At 52.5% G+C, this 24,008-nt stretch overlaps 9 protein-coding genes across 9 annotated transcripts; 6 read left to right on the top strand and 3 right to left on the bottom strand.

The window, feature by feature from the left end:
* Positions 1-273: 273 nt before the first annotated feature.
* On the bottom strand, positions 274-1,638 carry POX_d05572 (Pre-mRNA-splicing factor prp46; the record flags this gene model as incomplete). The annotated part of the gene is made up of 1 exon (XM_050114414.1): positions 274-1,638. One exon carries the CDS (start codon positions 1,636-1,638, stop codon positions 274-276), a length of 1,365 nt encoding a protein of 454 aa, XP_049969365.1.
* A 383-nt stretch (positions 1,639-2,021) lies between these two features.
* On the top strand, positions 2,022-3,060 carry POX_d05571 (uncharacterized protein; the record flags this gene model as incomplete). The annotated part of the gene is made up of 5 exons (XM_050114413.1): positions 2,022-2,079; positions 2,132-2,157; positions 2,300-2,428; positions 2,526-2,648; positions 2,719-3,060. 5 exons carry the CDS (start codon positions 2,022-2,024, stop codon positions 3,058-3,060), a joined length of 678 nt encoding a protein of 225 aa, XP_049969364.1.
* Positions 3,061-3,965: 905 nt separating this feature from the next.
* On the top strand, positions 3,966-9,101 carry POX_d05570 (FAD-binding monooxygenase ktnD; the record flags this gene model as incomplete). The annotated part of the gene is made up of 7 exons (XM_050114412.1): positions 3,966-4,053; positions 4,120-4,242; positions 4,338-4,417; positions 4,509-4,827; positions 4,916-5,554; positions 5,636-6,003; positions 8,856-9,101. 7 exons carry the CDS (start codon positions 3,966-3,968, stop codon positions 9,099-9,101), a joined length of 1,863 nt encoding a protein of 620 aa, XP_049969363.1.
* Positions 9,102-10,576: 1,475 nt separating this feature from the next.
* POX_d05569 (uncharacterized protein) lies at positions 10,577-14,650 on the top strand (the record flags this gene model as incomplete). The annotated part of the gene is made up of 4 exons (XM_050114411.1): positions 10,577-11,109; positions 11,465-12,332; positions 12,398-14,439; positions 14,572-14,650. 4 exons carry the CDS (start codon positions 10,577-10,579, stop codon positions 14,648-14,650), a joined length of 3,522 nt encoding a protein of 1,173 aa, XP_049969362.1.
* Positions 14,651-15,646: 996 nt separating this feature from the next.
* Positions 15,647-16,263, top strand: POX_d05568 (uncharacterized protein; the record flags this gene model as incomplete). The annotated part of the gene is made up of 2 exons (XM_050114410.1): positions 15,647-15,662; positions 15,752-16,263. The coding sequence occupies 2 exons, from the start codon at positions 15,647-15,649 to the stop codon at positions 16,261-16,263; spliced, it is 528 nt and encodes a 175-aa protein (XP_049969361.1).
* Positions 16,264-16,885: 622 nt separating this feature from the next.
* Positions 16,886-17,755, bottom strand: POX_d05567 (GPN-loop GTPase 3; the record flags this gene model as incomplete). Its single annotated transcript, XM_050114409.1, has 1 exon — positions 16,886-17,755. The coding sequence occupies one exon, from the start codon at positions 17,753-17,755 to the stop codon at positions 16,886-16,888; it is 870 nt and encodes a 289-aa protein (XP_049969360.1).
* A 1,035-nt stretch (positions 17,756-18,790) lies between these two features.
* On the top strand, positions 18,791-20,150 carry POX_d05566 (S-adenosylmethionine synthase; the record flags this gene model as incomplete). The annotated part of the gene is made up of 3 exons (XM_050114408.1): positions 18,791-18,876; positions 18,966-19,051; positions 19,150-20,150. The coding sequence occupies 3 exons, from the start codon at positions 18,791-18,793 to the stop codon at positions 20,148-20,150; spliced, it is 1,173 nt and encodes a 390-aa protein (XP_049969359.1).
* A 222-nt stretch (positions 20,151-20,372) lies between these two features.
* POX_d05565 (uncharacterized protein) lies at positions 20,373-20,621 on the top strand (the record flags this gene model as incomplete). Its single annotated transcript, XM_050114407.1, has 1 exon — positions 20,373-20,621. One exon carries the CDS (start codon positions 20,373-20,375, stop codon positions 20,619-20,621), a length of 249 nt encoding a protein of 82 aa, XP_049969358.1.
* Positions 20,622-21,776: 1,155 nt separating this feature from the next.
* Positions 21,777-23,978, bottom strand: POX_d05564 (uncharacterized protein; the record flags this gene model as incomplete). Its single annotated transcript, XM_050114406.1, has 3 exons — positions 21,777-22,240; positions 22,377-23,666; positions 23,858-23,978. 3 exons carry the CDS (start codon positions 23,976-23,978, stop codon positions 21,777-21,779), a joined length of 1,875 nt encoding a protein of 624 aa, XP_049969357.1.
* Between the last annotated feature and the right edge of the window lie 30 nt (positions 23,979-24,008).

Below are 24,008 nucleotides of genomic sequence, written 5' to 3'. Positions count from 1 at the left end.
AAAAAAAAATGAAAGATCCCGTCAGTATCTGTGCCATCATGAGAAAAACAATTTGTTTCCGTGAAGCCTGGTATATTTTGAGTCATAATTGTACAAAGGGGATCACCCATAAGTGGTAGAAACTATCTTCCCCCTAGTTATTTTGTGTCTTTTGGTGACACACTCACGGAAAGTGGAACAGACGCATTGAGCACCTTTAACGCCACCCAGTGCCATGATTGAAGAAGAAGGGGAAAAAAACAGCAGATGAAAGATAAGGAAGCTCGGCGACCTCTAGTAGCGTTGTCTGCCAAGCGTTGGCGCCCATGTCACTGGATGAGTCTCCGGGGTAGCATTCTCATCCTCCTTCCAGATCTTAATGGTCTTATCAGCCTCTCCTGTGATGAGACGGAGACCAGTCTTGTCAAATGTGGAGGCCATGATTCCAGCTTCAGCCTCGAGTGAGCCTGGTTGTGCCATCGTATCAATGGATTGGAACTGGTATCCGGTCTTCCAGTCCCAGAATGACATGGAGCCGTTGTCACCACCAGAGAACATGACATTCTCATCGTTGACTGAGAGGGTGTTGATGATGGCGTTTTGGCCCTCAAAGTTCTGCATAAAAGCACCTTCTGGGCACTTCCACTGCTTGATGCTGCCGGTGCTCGCACTGGCGAAGGTAAACTCGGTAGGATGGGTAGCAAGCGCTCGAACTCCCTTCTTGTGATGCGTCAAGACGCCCATGGATTTTCCTGCAGCCAGATCCCATAGACGGACTGTGGCATCCAGTGAGCCGGAAATGACCTGGGGATCGGCCTCTTGACACTGAATGTCGGCCACAGTGCCCTTGTGACCGGAAAGGACGTGGACATTGCTTCGGGTGCGCATGTCCCACACTCGGCAGACACCATCACGACCGCCAGTCACCAAGAGGTCAAGACGAGGATGCAAAGCCAAGGTGTACACACCACTGAGATGACCATGGTAGTGGCGAATGACCTTGTTTGTTTCCAAGTCCCAACACTTGACCATCTTGTCTTCACCGCAAGAAAAGAGGTAGGGATGCCGAGGAGACACTGCGAGGCCACGCACGGTGGAAATGTGGCCAGTCAATGTCAATCGCAAAGCACCCGTCGCCAGATTCCAAATCTTAATGGTGCGGTCGCCAGCACCGCTGGCAAACCACTCGTTGTTAGGCTCCACCGCCAGAGCTCGCACCCATCCCAGATGTCCAGAAATGACACGCATTAGCTTCCATGGCGCGTGCCAGTCCGGTCGTTGTTGTTTTGTGGCAGAAGGTCTCTGGATCAAGCTCTTGGGTTGGTCCTCCGTGGCCGCGGCGCCAGCGCCAGCGCCACCAGGTCGCCTGACAAGGGCCATTGAAGCACCACTGCCATCTCCGGATCCCTGAGCCTGTGCGGGCTGAATCTTAGGGCGCTTCGTACGTCCCGCGGCAGCTTTGGCTTGCTTCTCTGCCAAGGCGGGGGGCAACTCGATGACATCTTGATACTCTGCTTTCCGTCGGTAAGACACGCCGATTGAGCCGTCCGTCGAAGTCGTCGGTGTGACCATCAAATATTCTGTTCCGAAAAGATCGGCGGTACGCTTTGCGGAGGCACGGATAGCCTCATCGGCCGTTCGGGAAGGTAAGGTGTCCATGTCTGTGACGAAGATTCGTAGATGTTGCGGATGAAGCAATCGAATTGTCGCCAGCGGTGTCCACGCGCAGAGATTGGGAGTTTCCCCCAGTCGTGTTTCTCCCGTGACCTATCGCCGAATGACGAGTACGAAAGAATACCACCAAGTAGATGCGACCGCTTCAAAATGGGAATTTGACAAGCTGCTTCCTTTCAAAGCTCGTTCCGCGACAGTGGATTTCCGCCTGGCATTGGGCCAGGACGTGATTCTTCCACATCAGAAGTTTTCTTGCCTTGTTGCCTGAGGTTTCCGGGCTCATGCGCCGACACCCGTCGGCCTTTCCCTCACTTATCGTAGCTCTTATCTCAACTGCAGTCACTCCACCTTCAAACCCATTCAACGAGATGGACCCCAATCAGAACGTCAAATTTCCGCTGCACGAGGCAGCTCGAGAGGGCCAAAGTAAGTTTGACTTGCCATGTCTCGATTCAGTCAACGCTAATGAGACGCAAAGCCCAAGTTGCGGAGTCCTTGTTGAGCGTGAGTATTTGCTCTTGTATACTTGGCGTCATACATCCCGCGCCATGCGTCCCACCGAACACAGTGCCAAATTAGTCGCAAAGAGGGATTTTTCCAACTGCATGCATGGCGTGAAAATTAACCAATCAACCTCTGTGCTTAGGGAAATCCCAAAGCTGCTCGTGTCAGGGACGATGACAACCGCTTGCCGATTCACTGGGCGGTAGCCTACAATCGACTACCTATTGTGGAGCTATTGGTCGCCAGCCAGAATTTTGATCCTGATGTAGAGGTGAGTCTCATTCCAGGCGGACAGGCGCATTGCTTAAATTAGTATCCTGGTATCATATTCGCAATTTTGATCTTCGATCTGACACGTATCTATGCAGGATGGTCTGGGATGGACACCGCTCATGATCGCAGCAAGCCTGAAGGATGCCGAAGGCGACAAAGTCATTGAGTTGCTCCTCCGCAAAGGGGCCGATGTGACAATCAAAAGCAATAATGGCCAAGTAAGGAATTCCCATCGACGAATGGGGAAAAAAGAGAAATCTATCTTTTGCCCTTGCTGACCAATCACAGAATGCCCTGCATTTCGCTAGTTCCAAGTCCAATATCTCGACGGTGCGGACTCTCTTAGCCAACAAATGTAGCGCTCGAGTGAAAGATGTCCGTGGCCAGTTGCCTCTCCACCGAGCTGCGGCGGTTGGGTCCGTACCCATTATTAAGATGCTCTTGGACGAGGGCAAGAGCCCGGTGAATGCGACCGATAACGATGGCCTAACGGCCTTGCATCATGCTATCTCTGAGGGACACGGTGACGCTGCAATCCTACTTTTAAAATCCGGTGCCGACGCGGAGAAGCGTGATTCAGACGGCCACCTAGCGATTGATTTGGTTCCAGATGACAAGGTGAGTACCTGACATATCAATCTCTTTTGCGATTGGCCCGTCCCGTTTTGCTGTCAGTGATACTGCTCCTAACCGCTCATGTGTGAATGATGAAGGTCAAGCAATACATTCTAAGAACCGCCGAGAGAGAGGGGGTCGAACTCCCTTAGCTTTGATGGTCCTTCGTTTCCTCTCCCGTGCTTCTGAGCCAAAAAGGCTCCTTCGACAACGATTTGCTTGATTTGGCTCATTTATCTTTTTTATTATATAATCAATCCGACTTACCTCGGCGAGTGACCGAGGTACCGTAACCTCCATTTTCCCCGCACCCCCTCCTGCCATTGAGCCGAGTACGGGCCGTGGCGATCCACAAGAATTATGCGCACCACTGGGTTGAATTGCCGGAATGTATGAGGATATATTTTTCCAATATTTTGGTCATTTTTCAACAACAACAGTAAAATACTGGCCTCATATCTGCTGATGAGTAACAACCATCTCAAAGCTCACGTGGAAGAGGGTACATTAGATCCGCTGCTGCAACTTCGACGGATGCTGACGGACCTTCTTGGCGGACGATGGAACGAGTATAGACTGAGACCTAAGTGCTTTTTTTCCGTGCTCGAAGATTGGTCGCACGAGTACCTGTGAGGGGCCCAGCTGAATATCAATGATTTTTAGCTCTTGAGTTGAGTCCCTTCATTGGCAGGATCGTTTGGCGCTTGGCTGCTGCATGAGGGGGCAATGGATACATAATTACCGTGCTTATGCATTGACAACTACACAGTCGATCATTGCCCGTCAACGGCGAAGCCTTTTGGACACTCCACCAGGGCTAGTAATAAAAAAACCTTTTCAGTTCCAGTCGTCCACGTTTTCAGTTTCTTTTCTTCGCCCTTGCAGAATTGACTTGTTTGCCTTCTCTACCTGCATCAAAAATGCCTGCAACACCTGAGCTTCGTCTCCCAGTAGGGAACAAAGACTTTACAAATGCGACAGTCGTCATTATTGGAGCCGGAATCTCTGGTATGCGGGCCTCAAGCACCTCTCGGAAAAGACTGCTGCTCAATAACTTCGCTAATGGTTGTTCAGGCATGAATATGGCCATTGACTTGATCAAGCGGAACAACTGTCGCAACTTTGTGATTCTCGAAAAGAGTAGCAGTATCGGCGGAACATGGAGTGATCAAAAGTATCCGGGATGCTGCTGTGATGGTAAGCCGGTTGCCTTCGATCTCGCACGTGCTCACCCATGGGTTCATGGGAGTTAATGGTAGCATAAGATGATACCATGTGCTGAAATTCAACAGTCTGGAGCTCCTTGTATAGTTACTCCTTTGAACAAAATCCCAGCTGGACCCGCGAGTACCCCGGCCAGGAAGAAATTTACGTATGTCAATCAGGGCTTCAATTCTCTGCCTCCCCCCCCCCAATAGCTGTTCTCATTGGAGTTCAAAAGGATCTTTCTGACGCGAAGACAGGCATATCTCGTCGGGGTTGCGCAAAAATGGGGTCTTTATAAGCATATCCGATTCAATTCAGCGGTTGAAGAGGCCCGTTGGGACGACCAAACTTCCAAGTGGAAGGTCGCCGTCAAAATCTCAGGTCAAAAGGACAGCGAGTTCACCAATGGCTATGTCATTTCATCGGACTTCTTGATTTCCGCCGTGGGTCAGCTTAATATTCCTCGATATCCCGATATTCCGGGCCTCGAAGACTTTGAGGGACGTGTGATGCATTCAGCCCGATGGGACTGGAGCTATGATTTCAAGGACAAGAAGATTGCAGTGATCGGAAACGGTAATTTCTTTTTCGAAATCGATTCCTCACCCTGCCTACTAGAGTCAATGAGACTAACATATGGTTTGATTGAATTTCAACCCTGCAGGAGCGACCGCGGCACAGATCATTCCCGAAATCGCGCCATCTGCATCGCACTTGACTGTTTTTCAGCGGACCCCCAATTGGGTGCTGCCTCGACTGGATGCACCAATCTCTGCATTCCAACGGGCCCTCCTGACCTATGTCCCGCCTCTTCGCTGGCGCAAGCGAGCATCGCAAATGGAATATAGAGAAGAGTTCCATGATGCCGTTTTTGACAACGAGTCGCAGTGGGCGCAGGTCATCCGGGACGGATGCAAAGACCTTCTGGAGACACAGTTGGCCGATAAGCCTGAGCTGTGGAAGACTCTCACGCCCGATTACGCCCCCGGATGCAAGCGAGTGATCATCACCGATGATTACTATCCTACATTGGCCCGTGACAATGTGGACCTGGAGACCAGACACATCAATCGGATCACCAAGAATGGTATCGAGATTGAAGGTGCGGGTGTCAAGGAATTTGACTTTATTGTTCTCGCCACGGGCTTTAAGACGGTCGATTTCATGTATCCGATTCAGGTTTATGGTGCGAACGGTCGTCCGGTTGGAGACGTTTGGAAAGATGGGGCTCGAGCCTACTACGGCGTCACGGTGGAAGACATGCCCAACTTTGGAATGTTCTATGGGCCAAACACTAATCTTGGTAAGCACCTCACTATGTACTCATATTGCCCTTGCAACGGGTGGTAGTCATCCACTGTGACGATGCTGATTCGGAATCTAGGCCACAACTCCATCATCCTCATGATCGAAGCTCAGTCACGCTATCTCAACGCCCTCGTCAGCGAAGTGATTCGGTGTCGACAGCTCGGCAAAGCGGTTGCAATTATGCCTAAGCCAGAGGTGGTGAAAGAATTCAACGACAGGATCCAGGCTCTGCTCCGAAAGAGTAGTTTTGCGGATCCCAAGTGCAACAGCTGGTATAAGAGAGATGATGGTGTCATTACCAATAACTGGTCAGGCACCGTAGTCGACTATCAGAAGAATCTGTCAAAGGTGTTGTGGGATGATTATATTGTCCAGGGCTCGGGAGAATATCTCGTGAAGAGCAAGAAGAGCTCTCACGTCGGACGAGTTCGTGAGGAGAGTTATGTAAGTGATACGACGCTATACGCTGGTGCAGCAAGTCTCCTGGCTATTGGTGGTTATTTCGCCGTGCGAGCAGGTCTTCACAGAGTGCACAGGGGATGATTAGGGTCTGTTCTTCCCCCCCCCCCCCCCCCCCCTTTCTGTCCTCTATTCGTACAGGGGGACCCTTTACGCCGTCCGGTTTGGGAAATAATGAATTCGGTGCTTCGATCGGAATTTTTGCCTGGGCGCATTGCATCGTGATTTCCATGACTTGTTTCAAGATCTACCTGAGAATATGTCAATATGAACTCTCCTATTTACCGCTCTTGCAAGCCCAAAAGGCACAGTATCTTTTCAGGGAACTTTACGCAAGTGAGCCTCGGCCAGATACCCAAATTAAGTCTCACATGGAGCTACATGCTGCGCTCCCCTCTCAGCCCTCATGTCACTTTTTACCTCTGATACGTAGGTTCCAATTTGTGATTGAGAACACTCCCTGCTGTGCCTCGATAAATTGTCCGCGGCACAGGTGTGCAAACTTTTTTTTTCCAGCGAGATTCACAAAAGAACCAATTCTGATTCATCTATATGAAGCGTCTTCGCCTGGCCCCGCTCAAGACTTCGAGAAAGACCGAGATGCATCCATAGTGCTCGTGCAAGCCCGCTGCGCGACAGTTTTTCATGGATGTGGTCCACTTGGTGAAGGGGGATGGCGCAACTGGGCTGGAGTCTAGATGCCTTCCCGGCTGCCCACGACTATTGGTCAGGTCTGAGGAGCTTGAGTGGGTCCACGTCGATATGATCAATATCGATGCATAACAACTAATGGCGTTGACGGTATGAATCCATTGATTTATACAGTCAGAATAAGGGGCAAACGAGAAGATGCCACGAGCAAGATCGATCATACTGGACTTGATTGATGTAGGAGTGGTTGGAAGGCTGAAATGTTACGAAATTAGATTGTCTCCCAACTGCTCAAGCCAAAGGAGATTGATGATTCTGCCATATCGAGGAACTAGCAGAATTGTCAATCATGTGAAAAATTGTGATGTCAAAAAAAACATAACATTGCTAACCTAATCAAGATCCTGCCCGAGCCCCGCCTCTTTCAATTGATCCGGATACCGCAGTCTCGTCTTTGTTTTCATCGCGGGCGGTATTTCCGTCAGGTATACCTTTCAATCGGTCTAGTGGTTTAGTGGAAGTAGATTTTCTCCGAGGATGAATTGTGTATGCTTTAAACTGGGCTGCTTGCATGCCATCGACAGGATGGTACTAGTTTACAATTCGATTCGGACCCTGAGTCATGTAGCCATATTTCTGAAGAATGTTTCAGAGGGGGTCCATCGAGATGGTGATGAATCCTTCGGCGTCGGCCGGGGGGCGAACTGGATTGTCACAGGTACGTACTAAAGTGGATTGGATATGCATTGATTGGAAGCAGCCAGGATGATCGACTGCAGAAAGTCATCCGTCAATATGAAAATCACCAAGAGCCTAGATTCATTAACAAGTCATCATTCAACAGAATTCTACTGAATCGGCAGTACCAATATGTCTGGAATAAAACATGTACCCCCAAGTCCTTGAAGCTGCCCCTTTTCGAGCGTTTGTTTGGCGGCACAAAACAAACCACTTTCGACTTAAAGCAAATCTCCAGATGAAGCAGACAGCAGGTGGAGACCAAATAAATGAACCTGCTCAGAAACGTCCGATACCACCAAAAGTCAAGTTGGATACTCTGGTAAGCAAATAATTTTTGTTTCCCTTCTGGGAATGGTCAACCCGAGTGGACCACTTCTGGCGCCTCTCCCCGGCGCTACGCTTTAGCCCTCGATGGAGTCGATGCACACATCTCAAGCTGCATGTGAGGACGGCACGTTCACCGCTGTTTGGCCAATCCGAGATGTGCGCTCCTACCATTGAATCAAGTCAATGGTCGTCATGGAAGGTGATGATCGAGGCTACGATGGGAGACAGAGGAGGGTACTGGCCGCTGGAAAATGCGTGCAGTAATCTCGATCGGGTGTTAAACATTGAACGTGACAGCAGATGTGGTCCAGGGCGTCAAAATCGAACCTACGAGGGTGGAAGAGCAAAAAGGATCAGGAGACCCGTCGATATCGACAGTGAAGAGATGGATGAAAACTCGAATGAAGTGAAAGCCCAGTGAAGAAGCCCCTTAATAAAGGGACGATGGAAAAGATAGTGGAGGATCGGTGGAGGCGTATTAGACTTGGGAATATCTGGTCTTGATCATTTCTACAGACTAGTAATTCTGGAAGAAAAAAAGAGATTGTGTGCAAAAGCAGTGTGCCGGCAAGAAAGCTATCATACATCATTGAGGTGAGAGTGAGATCTTCTGTGTGAAGGTGAACGAGTCGAGGGTGCAAGTGACCAAGGGTACTGCTCGTAGTGTTTGGATATACCTGCGCGCATCATTCATTTCGGCGGGCCTCAGCAGTCGCCTTCGGGTCGGTTTCAACACTGAGCTCCGTCTCTGATGGCGTGCAGTCGAGAATTGAGCGCTCAGTCCCTCTTCTGAACCTTGTTCCGTGGCCCTCCTGAAGATCTTCGATTATTGGGAGGTTCGTCTTGCGTCAGCTTCCGTCCGCGCGTGGGTTGCAAGGTTGGGTGGAGATGAGCTGCATGAGATGGTTTGATATAAGTGAGTCGGAATTCGACCAGCCTTGCATGAGAGAAGAGGGTCGCAAGTAAACCTGGAACCGACCTCGAAGGGCTGAATGGAGAATACAGCACTGCAGATGTAGGTGACAAGTAACTCTCCCAGCTCTTCTGCCCCAGCCAGGTACTGCTTGGGTACCTGGCTGTAACCTTACCCGTCTTACCCCTGAACTGCACGCCCCCAGTTCTCCACCGGCGCGGGTCGGACCAGCATCCTACTTGCTCTCCTCGAGTCCGTTCATCCAGACTACCCCAGCCAGGGTCGTGAGTTCACGACTCAAGGGGCAGATGAACCATGGAAATGGACCACCATAGAGGTGACAGAGTCAAAACTAGTGATCCCTGCTTCTATTTTGAGTCGCCGCACTCAGCCTGCCACCGTGAGATGGGGCTCTTCCTCTCCTCTCTTTGCCGAGTTCGTCACGTCCTAAAAACAAAGAAAAAGCAGCAAAAAAACAGGCCTCGAGCGAGACGTGGGCACTCGTGACAATCATTGGGAAAAGGGGAGAGCCGACGGTCTGAATGGCGCGTTGCACGTCTCCAGTTCAGCTCTGATCGTGTCTGAGAAAGGTACGGTTCGTGTCTACGTATTTCACTCATATATCGCAGGTGATCGTTCAAATGTGTTACCCCATCTAATCACCCAGGCCAGAACTCAAATGCCCCTTCAACACGTTCATCGGCAAGCACTGTCGATCACGTCGGCGCGCCGCCCTGGGCGAATCGCTCTGGTCTTAGGGAGACCTCTCGGCCTCTCAGAAGCCAGAATCAAGACTCAAGGACTTGGTGGCAGCGGACGATTGGGTGACTCCCTGCCAATCAGAGTGGGCTCGTCCAACCTCCATCGAGAGACATCGACAGCAGTTCGATGCTCCCTCACGGCCTCGCCTCAGTGTCTCTCCCGTCCAGGTGGGGCGGTGGATCGGTCCAATGTTCACGCTTTGCTGATCTGGGTTACAGGCGCTAAAATTTGGTGCTGCACGCCCAAACGCCCACTGCCCGTCAGATCTGGGCTCTGCTTCGTCCATCTTGTTCCCTCCCCCCCTGGACAGCGCCTTACCGCTCACTGTACTCACTATTCAGTACTGTAGATGGGCCTGGGCGGAAAATGCATCTGCAGCGGGAGTATTCGAGACACAGGACGGATCCAAGACACAGAAAGGATCTGAAAACAGGTGTACCCATTCACACAGAGACCAAAACACCAGCCTTCCGCTCTGTGGCGGGTGTCCGCTCGAGTCACCCCCCCAGGGCCGACAATGGGAACATTCGGATTATGAAAAAAGAAGAAAAAGTCCGTGTTTCGCAGTTGAGCCAGACCAGCAACTCTGAGAACTTCGACCCAGTCATCACGTTCTACCTGGAATTACGTTGGCACATTGGCCACTTGCTGCTCAGGTGTTCGTTCTGGCTCCGACGAACCGCTTCTGTCCCCGCTGTGCGTAACTTAGAGTTACTCCGTCCGGTACTAGCGTCCGGCAAAGCGGCCTTCCCCTTTTCCATATTCTCCTTTTTTTTCGACCCTTTTTCTCTTCTTGACATTTTCTGGTGTCCCGTTCGGGACGTACTTTTTTTTTCTTCATTTTCGGAGATTTCTGGTGTCTTTTTTCTTATTTGGGGGCAAGGAAATTGTTCCGAGTGCTGGCGTCTTATGATTGTCGTTGGTAGTCGCCAGCCAAGAGACTGTTCAACCACTATCAGTTCCCGTTGCACGTTGGAGAAACCACCCCCTCATCCCAAAGCGCCTGCCAATTCTTACCCTCTTTGTCTGCCCGTGGTTGTTCTCTCCCCCCCCTGAATTTTCCCACTAATCCCCTATAGTCCGTTCCCTATTCTTTGTCTCGTGAATATCGGCATGGGCTGTCGATCGATGGCTATATTTTGATACACACGCTAGGCTGTTTTCATGGCATCTCCTCATCCAGTGACCGCTGCGTGGAGCGGCTCTCCCGCTTCTCGGTCTTCAGGTGCCATTCCCTATCGCTCGTCTACAACCTTCCATGACACATCGGCGACGACAGTGACCACCCGAGTGACGACGGCCACTATCACCCCACCCCCAGATACCCCAACGAGCCGTTACTCCGTCACCTCCCTCGCCAGTACCTCGTCTTCCTCGGGCTTGGACTACTACTCCCACACCTCTCCTCGACCCCTTTCGTCGCAAGCTTCGGGACACCGGCGTCTCTCCTCGGGTGCTGGTCAAACCCATGATCAATTAGCAGCAAAGACACAATCTCGAGCCTCGCTGCATCGAAAACCCGTCCCGCCCCCGTCACACGACCAGCATGCCGACGCAGTGACCGAGAAAGCCCATCTGTCATCTCCGCTGTCGATCAAAGAAAGGACCGTCAGCTCCGCAGCTGGTGTCGACTCAATCTCGCCTTCGTCTCCCGCGGGAGTTGACTCTCCTGTATCAGTGGACAGTCATTCGAATAGGTATGTCTCGCTCTCGTTTCGTCCCAATTCCTCTTCCTATTCGTGTTGGCCCTTGGTGCTGGGGAGACGCTTCAATCAATTTGTAGACTCCAAGTGCATACCTCCTCTTTCTGTTTTTTGAACCTTCCAACTCAATGGTCCCCGGAAGGGCCTCTCGAGACGCTCTTTCCTTGGCTGCCTTCTCCAAGCGGCAGCCGGGACAATCTGGTTGTGGCTCACCCACGCAGCTCGTTTCTGCAATCAGTGGAAGGATCAATCACCATTGACCCATCTCGCACTATTTCAGGTACTCCCGCGGCCGGCCGCCTTCCAAACCTCTCCGAATAGATACCGTATCAACTGCCTCATATCTCAGATCGGTGGTAGGGGACGGAGACGGTGACGACGACGACGAGAGCGTTGACTACTTCGACCAAGACTACGAGCATCAATTCACGAATGGCACCGGCCTCGGAACACCTCTCCATAATCGTTTGTTGAGTGAGCCATTTATTCCCATACTCAATTCGCCGCCCCCACCCCAACGTCGCGTGACGAGTATGGCTTTGCATCCTTCATCAAGTCAAAAACACCCCATGAAGATTGACCTTGATCAGCGGTCCATGTCTATGCCTATCGGTCACACAGATCCTCGACAGCCTAAAACGCCCGGCAACAAGATCAGCTCTTTCTTCGGCTGGAAGGCTGCTACCCCTGACTCTCCCGGCGCTGAATCCTCCAGCACAGAGATCTCGGACGGCGGTCGTTCCCCTATGCCTTCTCCCATGCCCCCACTAGCGAATGTGCCTGTGAGACCTCCCTCGTACGATATCAAAGGTTCCGGATTTGGGCCACCGGTCCGGACGCCATCGGTGGGGACCTTGAGTACCCATGAAGCTGTATTCGCATCAAAGCTCAACGATCTCGAAAATGAGTTGCGCGAGGTCAGCTCGGAGCTGGCGGGGTCCATTCGCCGCGAAATGGAGCTGGAAGACTTGATTGAGCGCCTGCAGACCGAAGGACCTGAAATCAATCGCCGCACGAGTGACTACTTCTCCGACTCGGGTACCAGTTCAATTCGATATGGTCCGGATCGCCAGGAAGATATGGAAAAAGTTCGCCGAGCGGCGGAACAGGAACGAGCGCAGTTGAAGGCAGAGTTCTCGCTCAGACTACAGGAAGAACGGATTCAAAGAACCGCGTCAGAGTCTCATGTGCAGATTCTGGAGAATCAAGTCCAGCAGGTGAGTAGAGATAAGATACTATGGGTGACGACTGAAGGTGGACGATTGACTAAACGGCATGGCAGCTTCGTCGGGAACGAACTGATTTGTCTGATCTGTCTTCAAAATCAAAAGAACTGGAGAGTGCATTGGACAACACGCGACGAAAGCTCTTGGAAGAGCGACAATCGAAAGACAATTTTGAAGACTTGCTTACCGCGATGCGCGTTGAGCTGGAACAGTTGCGGAATGAGAGGGATATCCTTCGGGACGGTCAAGGTCCCATCGCCGCTAAGACGCAACAATTAATGGACGATCTCGATGCACTGACAGTGGAGAACGCTTCGCTTGCGCATCAACTCAACAGTGAGCGGGAGGGCATGCAGGACAGCGCTCCCGCCGCCGAGGTACAGCGCATGATGGAGGAGCTCGAGACTTTGAGAGCAGAGAATGCTTCGCTTGCGGAAAAGCTCCGCAGTACGCAAGCAACCCCCGCTGTCGTTGTCAACGATCCCGCGGAAATTGAACGACTGATGGCGGATGTGCAAGCATTGAAAAGTGAAAACGCTTCTCTGATGCAACAGTTGCAACACGAGCGGCAAGTCCGTGCTATTGACACGTCAGCTGCCGAAGAGACTGAGCGTTTGGTTGCAAATGTTGAGGCTCTGACACGCGAGAACCATGCACTTGCTGAACAATTACGTCAGGAGCGTGAATTCCGTGATAACAATGTGACAACTGCGGAAGAAACACAGCGACTGATCGCGGGCATGGAAGCCCTTCAGACCGAGAACGCCGTGCTGGCACAACAATTGGAGAGCGAGCGTGGCGTGGCGAAGGAGGAAAGCGCGTTCTCCGATGCAGGCCGGCAGCGATATATTGAAGAGATCGAGGCTTTGAAGAATGAGAACGCTTCACTAGCTCAGTTGCAAGGTGGTCGGTTCGCTTCGATTCCCGAGGAGGACGGGTTCAGGGTAAAACGTCATTCGACATTCGGCCTCTCTCGATCCAACTCACTCGCACGAAAACCCACCAGTGGGCTGGCTCGCTCAGGCTCGTTGTCCCGCTCAAACTCAGTCTCTGGGCCCAAGGAGCGGGAAACTCGCGAGTCGCTTGTCGACAAGGTTAAAGATATCGAAGCGCAACGTGATGCCCTCCACCGAACAGTACGAAGTCTCTTACATCGACAGACATTCCAGGAGCGGGAATTCATCAAGCATACTCGCGTCCTTGAAGCAGAGCTCCAGCGGGCGAAGAAAGCCACTCCGCCGCGCAAGATGGGTTATGAGAGAGAGGTGCGCAACTTGAGAGAAGAGGTATCTCACCTCAGAGGGCGCGCCGAGGATGCCCTGGACAGTAAATGGCAGTGCGAGAAGAATCTTGCGGGTCTGAAGATGGATCTGGACCGTGCCAAGCAAGAGACGGGTTCTCTTCGGGCGTTGCTTCTAGAGCATGATACGCCTGTCCCTGAACAGGGTGAGATCGAACAAGGAAGCTTTGACGAGGTGATGGTGACATCATCGTCCTTGGAGTCGGCATTTGAACAGTTCCAGGTGGAAAGACAACAAGTCGAGGCGGATGGTGATACTGCTGGCACGGAAGCAATTTCGGCTCGCAGCGATGAGCTTGCCCATCATGTCCAACATCAACTCCAAATCAACAACTCTCTCCGGAGTCGTCTGGCAGCCGCCATCGACAAGGGTGAGCGTGACCAGCGAATCTCCGTTGAGCGCATCAACATTCTCCAGAGTCGAATGAGGGAGTTGGAAGATAACCTCCTCAACGCTCAGAATCATTCCGAGGAGGAACTTGGCAAGCATGAGGAAGAGGTCCGCCTGCTGCAGGAGAACCACAATGCCCAGCTCCTCCGCATGAAGGCCGGCAGTCGTACGCCCGTCGCATTGTCGCCTCGACCACCGAGCACTCCGTTTGGCGGCCGGTCACCCCGTCTGGACGTGACCACCAGCGGTGAGGGTGTTCCTCTGGCGAGCGTTGTCCGCGCTGAAGTTCTAGAGAAGCATGTCAAGGCGCTCGAGAGGGCCGTTTACGAGGTTGATATGGAAATGGAGGAAGTTGTGGGACGGATGAACCGTGCCCAGATTGATGTGGCGCAGCTGCAATCTGACAGGTAAGATTTGCCTTTTCTCTCTCCCAGTCCGACTCGCGCAGCGGACTGTGATTCCGACGTTCTCCCTCCACATGTTGGACCTTTATCGCCTTCCATGAGATTTGGCTAATGCATGCGTGTTCTTTCTTCCAGGGATGATGCCCTTCGTCAGACTCGCCGCCTACAGGCAGACATTCAGGCTGAGAGGGAAGCTCTCCGATCTGTAATGTGAGGCTGGTATGGCTCTGTACAAGTAATCTGATGTTCAATCTCGGAGGCGATGCAGTCGTGTATATATACCCATTCCCCCCTTTTCGCTGCACCCGTCCTCATTGTGGTACATATTTTGTTTGCCCCATCTATATGCATTGGCTTGGCGGCATGCTCCCGAGTCCCTGTTATAAAAGGAGCAGTCGGATGCCCTGGAGTCTTGGTCTTCTTTTGAAGCGACTTGGCTGCGACTTATGTTCTTTGGAACTGGCAACTGATATACTCGGTACTGTGTCCCTGGATACCACATGCAGCGTTTCGATCACGCATGTTTGCATGTGAGGATCGGGGCCTTCATCCCCTTAGCGGACCGTCCCACCTCCATTCCGCTGTAAATACACATTATGCCTATTGGTCCTACTTTATTCATATAATCATTATCATCATCCTTCTGTGCTGAGGAGGTGCCAAGTCCAGATTCTCCTGTTATTGCAGGTGCCTGACCAAGAGTGTGATCTTTGCTTCGTTCGAGACCGACCCTGCAAGTCATTCGATGATCGTCAAATCCAGCGGCCCCGCAACGGTCTCCCAGCCCTTTGTTGCGATTATGTTTGTCTAGTTTGCACATGTCTTATCGCCGCGGTTGCTTTGTTCAATGAGCTGTTGTAAGACCGTCGGTTCCACTCCAACAACAAGCTCCATTTTCTTTCCAACGCGCTTTTTGAGTCGTTGCCCAGCCTCTTATTCAAGTTTCACAGTCAAATCTCATTCTATCTGCCAGATCGGCAAATTTATCGGACAGACGTCCCTATACAAAGATCGGACGAACAACACTTTTCTTATCCAAGCGGCTTATTTGTCCTTGCGCGAGTCTCTTCTTTCTAGACACGCCTGCTGTCTTGCAGTTGACTCCCCGTTGCTGCATTCATTGAAACAGTCTCACATCAGACCGCCACTCAACGTCCGGGAACAAACTTCAAGGCCTTCTTTAAGCCCGTCCGTCCAATTCACCGCAGCCATGGACCACCTCCCGGGTATGTCACTTTATTCCATAAGCCAAGCTGCTCCCAACCTCGGTCGTTGTAGACACAATCTAATACCAATCTCCTTCATGTCTCACCAGAGCCTCTCCAATCCATCCTCACCAACGCCACATACACCTATCTCCGCTCCAGCGCCCACTCGCATATCGCAACCCAACTCTCCACCCTTCGCGAAACCATCATCGAACCGTACATACTCAGTCCATTCTCCCAATTCCTCGCGGCCACACTCGGCCTCTCCGCCATGCCAGATCTCATGACGAGTCTCATGCTTGCGGGCCTCTTGGTGGTCTCTCTGGTGATTCTCGATTATATTCGCCGGCTGGTGATCTGGTGGGTGATGTGGTGGGTGCGGTTTCTTGTGCGGTTGGTGTTCTGGGGATCCGTCGTATTTGTGGGATTCTATGTGTATAATTTCGGGTTGGAGCAGACAGTCCAGGATGCGGGCCGGTTGGGTGGATTTGCGATGGGATTTGCCGAGCAAGTTTGGCTTATGGTCGAGGGCGCAAATGGGGGGAGGGCAAGTGGTGGTAACTCTGCCGGTTGGAATATCAAAACACAGGAGCGTGGTGCCAATGGCAGGTGGTGGTAGAGATCTTCGGGGTACAGATATAGCACGAGGCTGCTGGCCGCTACTGGGCTGGGGCCTTTGTTCTTCATTAGTTCTCAATTTGGTTTTTGTGACGAGGGCGTTTGGTTCTTTTGTGGTTCGGCTTGGGATTGACAAGGTGCATCTGGGATATGGAAAATTGCATTTCTTTTCATTTTTGCGAATGTGTGGCGAGCTCTTTTTTAAGAGGGAGGGTTTCGTCCTCTCCTACGAGAAAAAGAACTACAGGGAACGGCCGAATTGAATCAGGTTCAGCGCATGGGCCGAGCCGGAAATGCCTGGTGCGAGACCATTCAAATGTCATCATTCATCGTTGCATTGACTATGCCGAGTTTGCGCATCGCGCAGGCATCTCTTCAGTAGTCTGAGTGTTTCTCTGCAGGGCCGAGCGTTCACGATTGACAGCTGACGACAAAGACTGCCAAAAACAAGAAAACGTATCAAAAACTCCAAACAAATGCTTCCGGGTAATATCATGTGATTTACGTCCTCATTCCCATATCGAGATGCGTGTCGGGGCTTGAGAGTGCAGGCGGCAAGGGCTCTACGGTTCTCTCCGTACGCCGCTTGCATTGCTAATTCAGGCCTAGCTCTCGGACCCTTCTCACTCCTCGTAGTTCACTTCTTGTTCGTCCTTGGGTTCTCTCGGCTCCTGAGCCTCGTGGTACTGAATGGCATCGTCAATGTGGCTCAGGACGCCTGCCACACTGTCCTCATCCGACACATCCAGCTGCAGGAAGGAGACCATGCTGAAATCGTCGATGAGCTGCGCCACAGCCCGATTGAGTTGATTGAAGGAGCCGCCACTCATCAGGGCGTCTTTCGCCATGGGGTTGGCGGCAGCTGCCACATCATCGTCCTCCTCCTTCTGCAGTAGTTGCACATCCACGTTGGCGAATCTCCTCAGTTCTCGACGGGAGACCATATCCTTGACCTGATCCATCTTACTCAGGATATTCACATGAGGGATCTCCAGCATCAACATGGCGGACATGGCGCTGAGGGTTCCGGCGAAGAATTTGGCCTTGTCCACGACAAAGGTACTTTCGAGCAGGTAGGCGGCGCACAAGTTGATGTTCAAGGGTCCTTGCCGGGAGAGGAATTGCGTTAATGACGGGAGCAGGGGGATGTGGGTGTACAGCTCGATCTGGCCGGGCATATCGAAGATGATGAGGTATTCCTCGCTGAGGGGATCGAGAGCTTCGTTGAGGAATTCCAGATTCTGGAGAAGGAACTCGAAACAGTAGATCAGACCCCCGTTGGGACCCAGTCCCAGCTCTTCCATCACATCTTCAAGCGTGATCAATTCTCGAATATCCAGATCCGGCTGGTAGGCAAAGTTCTCGGCGGCAGGATCTAGGTTGACGTAGAAGCAGCTGCGGCGTGTACTCTGGAGGTGTTGAATCAAGGCATTGCTGAAAGTGGTCTTGCCTGCCCCCGCCGGGCCCATCACCAGAACACCGAATTTGGACATGGTGGATGTGTGATCGCGCGGTTCGGACCTGAGCTCCCTATATCCCGTTGCGCGGGTCAGATGATTTTTGGCAGCAAGCTCGCAAGGTCGTTCTGACTTTTATCGGTCTTTTTCTTTTTTTCTTTTTTTTTTAGAGACGGCGGCTTGTGCTGGTGCTGGTATCAGCTTATCGCGTCACGGAGATACTGCCAGTGAGAATTTGCAGGCGGTGGGCGTCCAGTGACCTCAGTGGGTTGCCGCGTTCGGGGAACCAGAGTCTAGAACTGCCCGCCGTGACCGCCTCATGACCGCCCTGCGCAGATACGCAGGATGGCGCAATCGGTCGGAAAGAAGAGGGGCTGCAGGCCTGCACTCTGCGAGGGGCCGGGCGGTGAGTGGCCATCGAGAAAACCCGAGCAAGAGAAAAAAACTCCCCCAAATTGGTATCTCATGATCTTTGAGAGGAATGCTGGTACGGAGCGGGAGGCAAACAGAAAAAAAATTTCTTTGTAGACTATTATAGTTTATCGATCAAAAGAAACCATGGCCAACAAAGTAAATTAACTTCTTGCCCCCTCAACGGCGACGTAGTGTGCTATAGTGAGAATCACGAAATATTGAGGGCATGGCATAGAAACCGGGACTGATTGTACGAGGAAGAACTCGACACTGGCACTGGTGTGGGCTATCAGCATGTGTCGGAAACACGAAAAAAAAAAGATACCCCTCGCTGATGATGACCCAACTCCCAGCCAACGGGACCACATTCTCAAGCACTTGGCCTGTACCCACGTGCAGCGCTAAATCTGTGTGACCAAGAGACGTACTGTTTGTGTACTTTTTTCCCGCCTTTTCCCCCCTCTGTGCCATTATTCTGCCACTGGGCCGCAGGAAAAATCCCCCACCTAATTATTCCCCCCCCCCCCCTCTCTTTAGTCTTACTTTTCTTCCCTTCTTCCCACTCCTCTTCCCCATTTTCCTTTCTTTCCTCCTTCATCCCCTTTTTTTTCGTTCTTCTTCTTCATAAAAGACTTTTATTCAAGTCAATTCTTCACAATGGGTTCTCTCGAAAACGGCTCCAAGCAGGGCACTTTCCTCTTCACCTCCGAGTCTGTCGGTGAGGGTCACCCCGATAAGATTGCGTGAGTCCTTTTACCCCCTGAAGAAGAGGCAGTATGGTGATACAGTCCCCCCATGGCCCCCAATTCTAACATTTTCCCCCCTCCGTCAGTGACCAGGTTTCCGATGCCATCCTCGATGCCTGCTTGGCTGAGGACCCCCTCTCCAAGGTCGCTTGCGAGACTGCCACCAAGACCGGTAGGTTTTTTTTTTCCCTCGCGCCATGTTTGGGGCATTCGGCCGCCTTCCGTGCCCCATCCAAATTGGGTCCCTCCAAATCTAACATGTGTCCTCAGGTATGATCATGGTCTTCGGTGAAATCACCACCAAGGCCCAGGTGGACTACCAGAAGGTCATCCGTAACACTATCAAGGACATCGGCTACGATGCTTCCGAGAAGGGTTTCGACTACAAGACCTGCAACGTCCTGGTCGCCATTGAGCAGCAGTCTCCCGATATCGCCCAGGGTCTGCACTACGATGAGGCCCTTGAGAAGCTCGGCGCTGGTGACCAGGGTATCATGTTCGGCTATGCCACTGACGAGACCCCCGAGCTCCTCCCCCTCACCATTCTGCTCTCCCACCGTCTCAACTCTGCCATGAAGGCCGCCCGTAACGATGGCTCCATCCCCTGGTTGCTCCCGGACACCAAGACCCAGGTGACCATCGAGTACGCCCACGACAATGGTGCCGTCAAGCCCCTGCGTGTCGACACCGTCGTCATCTCTGCCCAGCACAGCGACGATGTCTCCACTGAGGAGCTCCGTGCCGTCCTCAAGGAGAAGATTGTCCGCAAGGTCATCCCCGCCCACCTGCTCGATGACCGCACCGTGTACCACATGCAGCCCTCCGGCCGCTTCGTCATCGGTGGCCCTCAGGGTGATGCCGGTCTCACTGGCCGTAAGATCATCGTCGACACCTACGGTGGCTGGGGTGCTCACGGTGGTGGTGCCTTCTCCGGCAAGGACTACTCCAAGGTCGACCGCTCGGCCGCCTACGTTGCGCGCTGGATCGCCAAGTCTCTGGTCAGCGCCGGCCTTGCCCGCCGTGCCCTGGTTCAGCTCTCCTACGCCATCGGTGTCGCCGAGCCCCTCTCCATCTTCGTTGAGACCTACGGTACCAGCTCCAAGTCTTCCGACGAGTTGGTCGAGATCATCCGCAACAACTTTGATCTCCGTCCCGGTGTCATTGTCAAGGACCTCGACTTGGCCAAGCCCATCTACGTCCAGACCGCCAAGAACGGTCACTTCACCAACCAGAGCTTCTCCTGGGAGAAGCCCAAGCCTCTCAAGTTCTAGATGGAGTTCCTCTATCCGATCTAAATTCGGCCACGCTGTGACGACTGTGACGAGTACGCTTTGTTTTCAACAACTCAAAGCACCTACCTGCATAGACCCTTATACCAAAAAAAAATCTCGACACTTTCTTCGTGACTCACGGTGCCGCCATCCCGATGATTGACGTCTCGGGCGGCTTCACCCCCTGTCACCTCTTCCATCTTTCTTGTTTCATTATTCTGCATGGTCGCCCCAAATGATGGGCCTTACGGCGAAGACAAAATTCAACATGATACCACTATTCATCGGCTGGGAACGGGAAGCTTTTTTTCGGCGTTTTTTACGGAGCGAACGTCTTCAACAAACATACTACCCCCTCTTTTTTTTTTCATTCCACCATTTGAGTTGCCCCCGCAAGTGGTGTTTCTCCATCCGGGTCTCGCATTTGCGTGCGGGCCCCATGCCCTTTCAGGCTCGAAAGGGGGCGGGTGATGGCTCGGAGGAAGCCTGGTTGCTGTGCCTCTCCACGGAAGGGGAGAACGACTTGACCGTGTTCACTCCTCGGGAGAGGCTTCCTCTTGGTCTGTAGCTCTCGGGCTAATTTTAAAATTGGCGACTAGAACTTTAATCTTGACACCATTTCAACGTCTTCTGTTGATTGTGACTGCATTTCCCTTCCTCTTTGCTCTTTTTTTTATTGTAGTCCTTCCGAGAGTCTCAGCGAGACATGACCGGGTATTTGCTGGTAGTGATGCCTGTGTCTCCTCTGTCACGTCTCGCCGAATCGACAACACTTTTGCTGCGCCAAGGACGAGCTGGCATAACCTGTGGACACTTGTCACTGACAAGTTGTTGGAGCGTGTAGCCTTGTCGAAATATAAGACCACCATGTCAGAAGTCTCTACAGTAAAAGGCATCGGCCCAGGCCCTCACGATGTCAGGACCTACCTCTCCGAGACAGAAATGCCTGTGTTTCCTGTTCGTTTGAAAACGGGCTTCGACTTCCTCCCCGTTGTAACCCATGGAAGGTACCCACGACTGGAACTTTCAACACAGACAATCAATCCCACTCTATACGATAATCAGATAGACATCCAATCGACACACAGCCACCCTGGCCACCATCGCCGAGCACACACTGATATTGATGTTTTCCACATTGTCGGTAGATACAATCTTTCATCGAGCACGCAGCTGGCATCTATCTGTCGACATATACTGTGCCCCCGCCCCGGCCATGGATGAAAGTAACCTGTGTGATCTATAAGGTTAGTTATACTTCTGAATATCTTCGCCTCGTACACGGACATGCGAAATTCGGTATCGTGAAATATTCAGGGCTGATAAGCAAAGTTTAAGGATAACATGTGAAAAATGGAAATAATTTGAATCGACACTCGCTAAAGCACGGGGCACAGGTTCTTCTCCCGTCGTTCCAAGGTATCAAATCGGAACTACCTGATATCCCATCTACTTTGGATACTCGGGTGGTTCTGTGAATGGATTGTTGAACTGGATTCTCTCGATTCCTTCCATTTTACCGGGGGGTTGATCCAGGCTACTTCAACACCAACACAAACAAAAAAAAAGAAAAAAAGGACAATGGGCATACGCTTTGAAAACCACGATTCCCTTCCGACAAAAGGTCTACAAATTCGCACGAATCGGACCGGCCGCCACAGCCCCGTGGGCAATCATTGCGCTCAACTTGGCCGCCATCGCCGCAATCGGAGCCGTAGGATGACCGCTGATCTGTTCGGGGAAGACACTGGCGTCCATCACACGGAGACCTTTCACGCCGTGCACGCGGCATTCGGGATCGACTACGCTTGTGGCGGGCGAGGAGCCCATCCGTGCTGAGCCGACGGGGTGGTACAGGGTGAATGCCTTTTCGTTCATGAAGCGGCGGAGTTGGTCGTCGGTGATGGCGTCGGGGTTGCTGCTGGAGTAGGGCCACCAGTAGGAGGTGGGGTCGTCGTTGATGGGGACGGGATCAAAGTATGCTTTGAAGGCGGGGCTTTGCATCATTTTGAGACAGACGCGCAGGCCGACGAGGAGGACGTTGCGGTCGTTGTTGCCTTCGTCGGTGAGGTATCGCGGATCGATGAGGGCTGGAAGGTTAGGTTTCGAGAGGGTCAGAAAGATAATCCAATCAGATCGAAATGGTTCCCAGGTGAAAAGATGTTGAGCATGCAGAGGGGGGCTAAAGCTCGGCTCGCAGAGGGAGTGAAAGGAGAAGCAACTTACGCGGATCAAATACATCGCGACTACGAAGGGTGATGGTGCCGTGACTCTCGGGCCGAAGACCAATGGGGACCAAAGTGAAGATGCTACTGTCGTTTAGAGGCTTCTCCTCGCCATGATGCAGGAAACAGATGGGTGCTCCGATGATCTCCAGATCTGGTGCATTAGTGCTGGACGCGTTGTCCTTGGTCGCATTCATGGCCAGAGGGAAGCTGTAGTCGACGGATCGAATGAAGGCGGCAGCCTCGCCCACGTTACTGGTCAATGGGCCACCACCGGTCAGTAACCAGCGTGCGAGTGCCGGCAACGCCTTGAGGTCGTTGCCTAGGTAATCCAGCGTATAGCCATCCTTGGCTTTGATGGTGATGGGCGTGGTGCAGAGATGGTCTTTCAAGTTGCGGCCCACCGCATTGTTCTCCTTGACGATCGGAATGCCGTGCTTCTTCAGCTCCTCGGCCGGCCCGATGCCACTCAGTAGCAGTGTCTGGGGGGTGTTGATGGCGCCTCCGCTGAGGATGACTTCTCGTCGGGCGTGGACCTCAAAGCGCGGGCTCCCGCGAGTGCTCTGGAGCTCGACTCCAATCGCCGTCGGCTCCTCGGTGGTAATTTGATCAAACAGCACCCGGTTCACGTGGACATTACACGCCACGTATAGATTGGGTCGGGCCAGGACTTCCGGTGTGAGGAACGCCGTTGCCAAAGAGGAGCGTTGTCCCTTGGGATCGATGAAGGTCTGGAACCGGGTCACCCCCAGCGAACCTTGGTGGGTATTGACATCTGCGACGGATGGAATCTGCACATCGGCACAGGCCGGTAGGAACCCCTTCTCGACGATCTCCGAAAGCCAGGAATACCCCGTCATCCACTGACCGACGGACCCCCGATACTGGGCGTCGATGGGAGGTCGCCCCGGGTGGGGGGTGAATCGCTCCATGCTGCGGAAGTAAGGCACCAGATCGGCGTGACTCCAGCCCTTGCAGCCATGCCTGTTGGCCCATTCGTCAAAGTCGGATGGGGAGCAGTGGTGATACATCATGGCATTCATGGAAGATGACCCTCCGAGAATCTTGCCTCGAGGCCAGTAAAGAGATCGGTTTGCCAACTGGGACTGTTCGACTGTGTAGTAGTCCCAATCATGCGGGGTGTGGAACAATTTCGAGAACATGAGCGGCACTTTGCTCTCAAAGACTTTGCGATTGTCGCCACCGGCCTCGAGGACGAGAACGGACACATTTTTGTCTTCGGATAATTTACTGGCGAGGACGCAGCCTGCTGCTCCGGCGCCAACGATGACTATTCTGGTCCTTTAGTTTCCGTCGAGGTTGGCACGAGATGGGGAATATGAAAGTGAAAGTGAGAGTGGAAGTGAGACTGGAGAAAGCGATCGAAGTCTGAGGAAATTGTTTCCATCGCCGTATATTGAGGAGCAGACCAGAGGAGCAGACCAGTCCACCGGGGGCAGAGGACAAGAGTTACGAGCTTACCATAGTCATAGCTCGTCAGGCTTCGCTGAGCCGCGGCGTAGGTGGCCGGTGGTCCCACCAGCAGCTGCGGACTGGCATAGTGGAGAGGATTGGTGAGCGGATTCGCATGTTTTCGGCCCATTTTGAATCCCGCTGAAGACACCGATGTTCA

The sequence above is a fragment of the Penicillium oxalicum genome, chromosome IV (genome assembly GCF_001723175.1).
Source record: "Penicillium oxalicum strain HP7-1 chromosome IV, whole genome shotgun sequence".
Taxonomy (NCBI): domain Eukaryota; kingdom Fungi; phylum Ascomycota; class Eurotiomycetes; order Eurotiales; family Aspergillaceae; genus Penicillium; species Penicillium oxalicum.
Note: the sequence above shows the minus strand (reverse complement) of the source record. Positions and strands in the feature narration are given on the sequence as shown.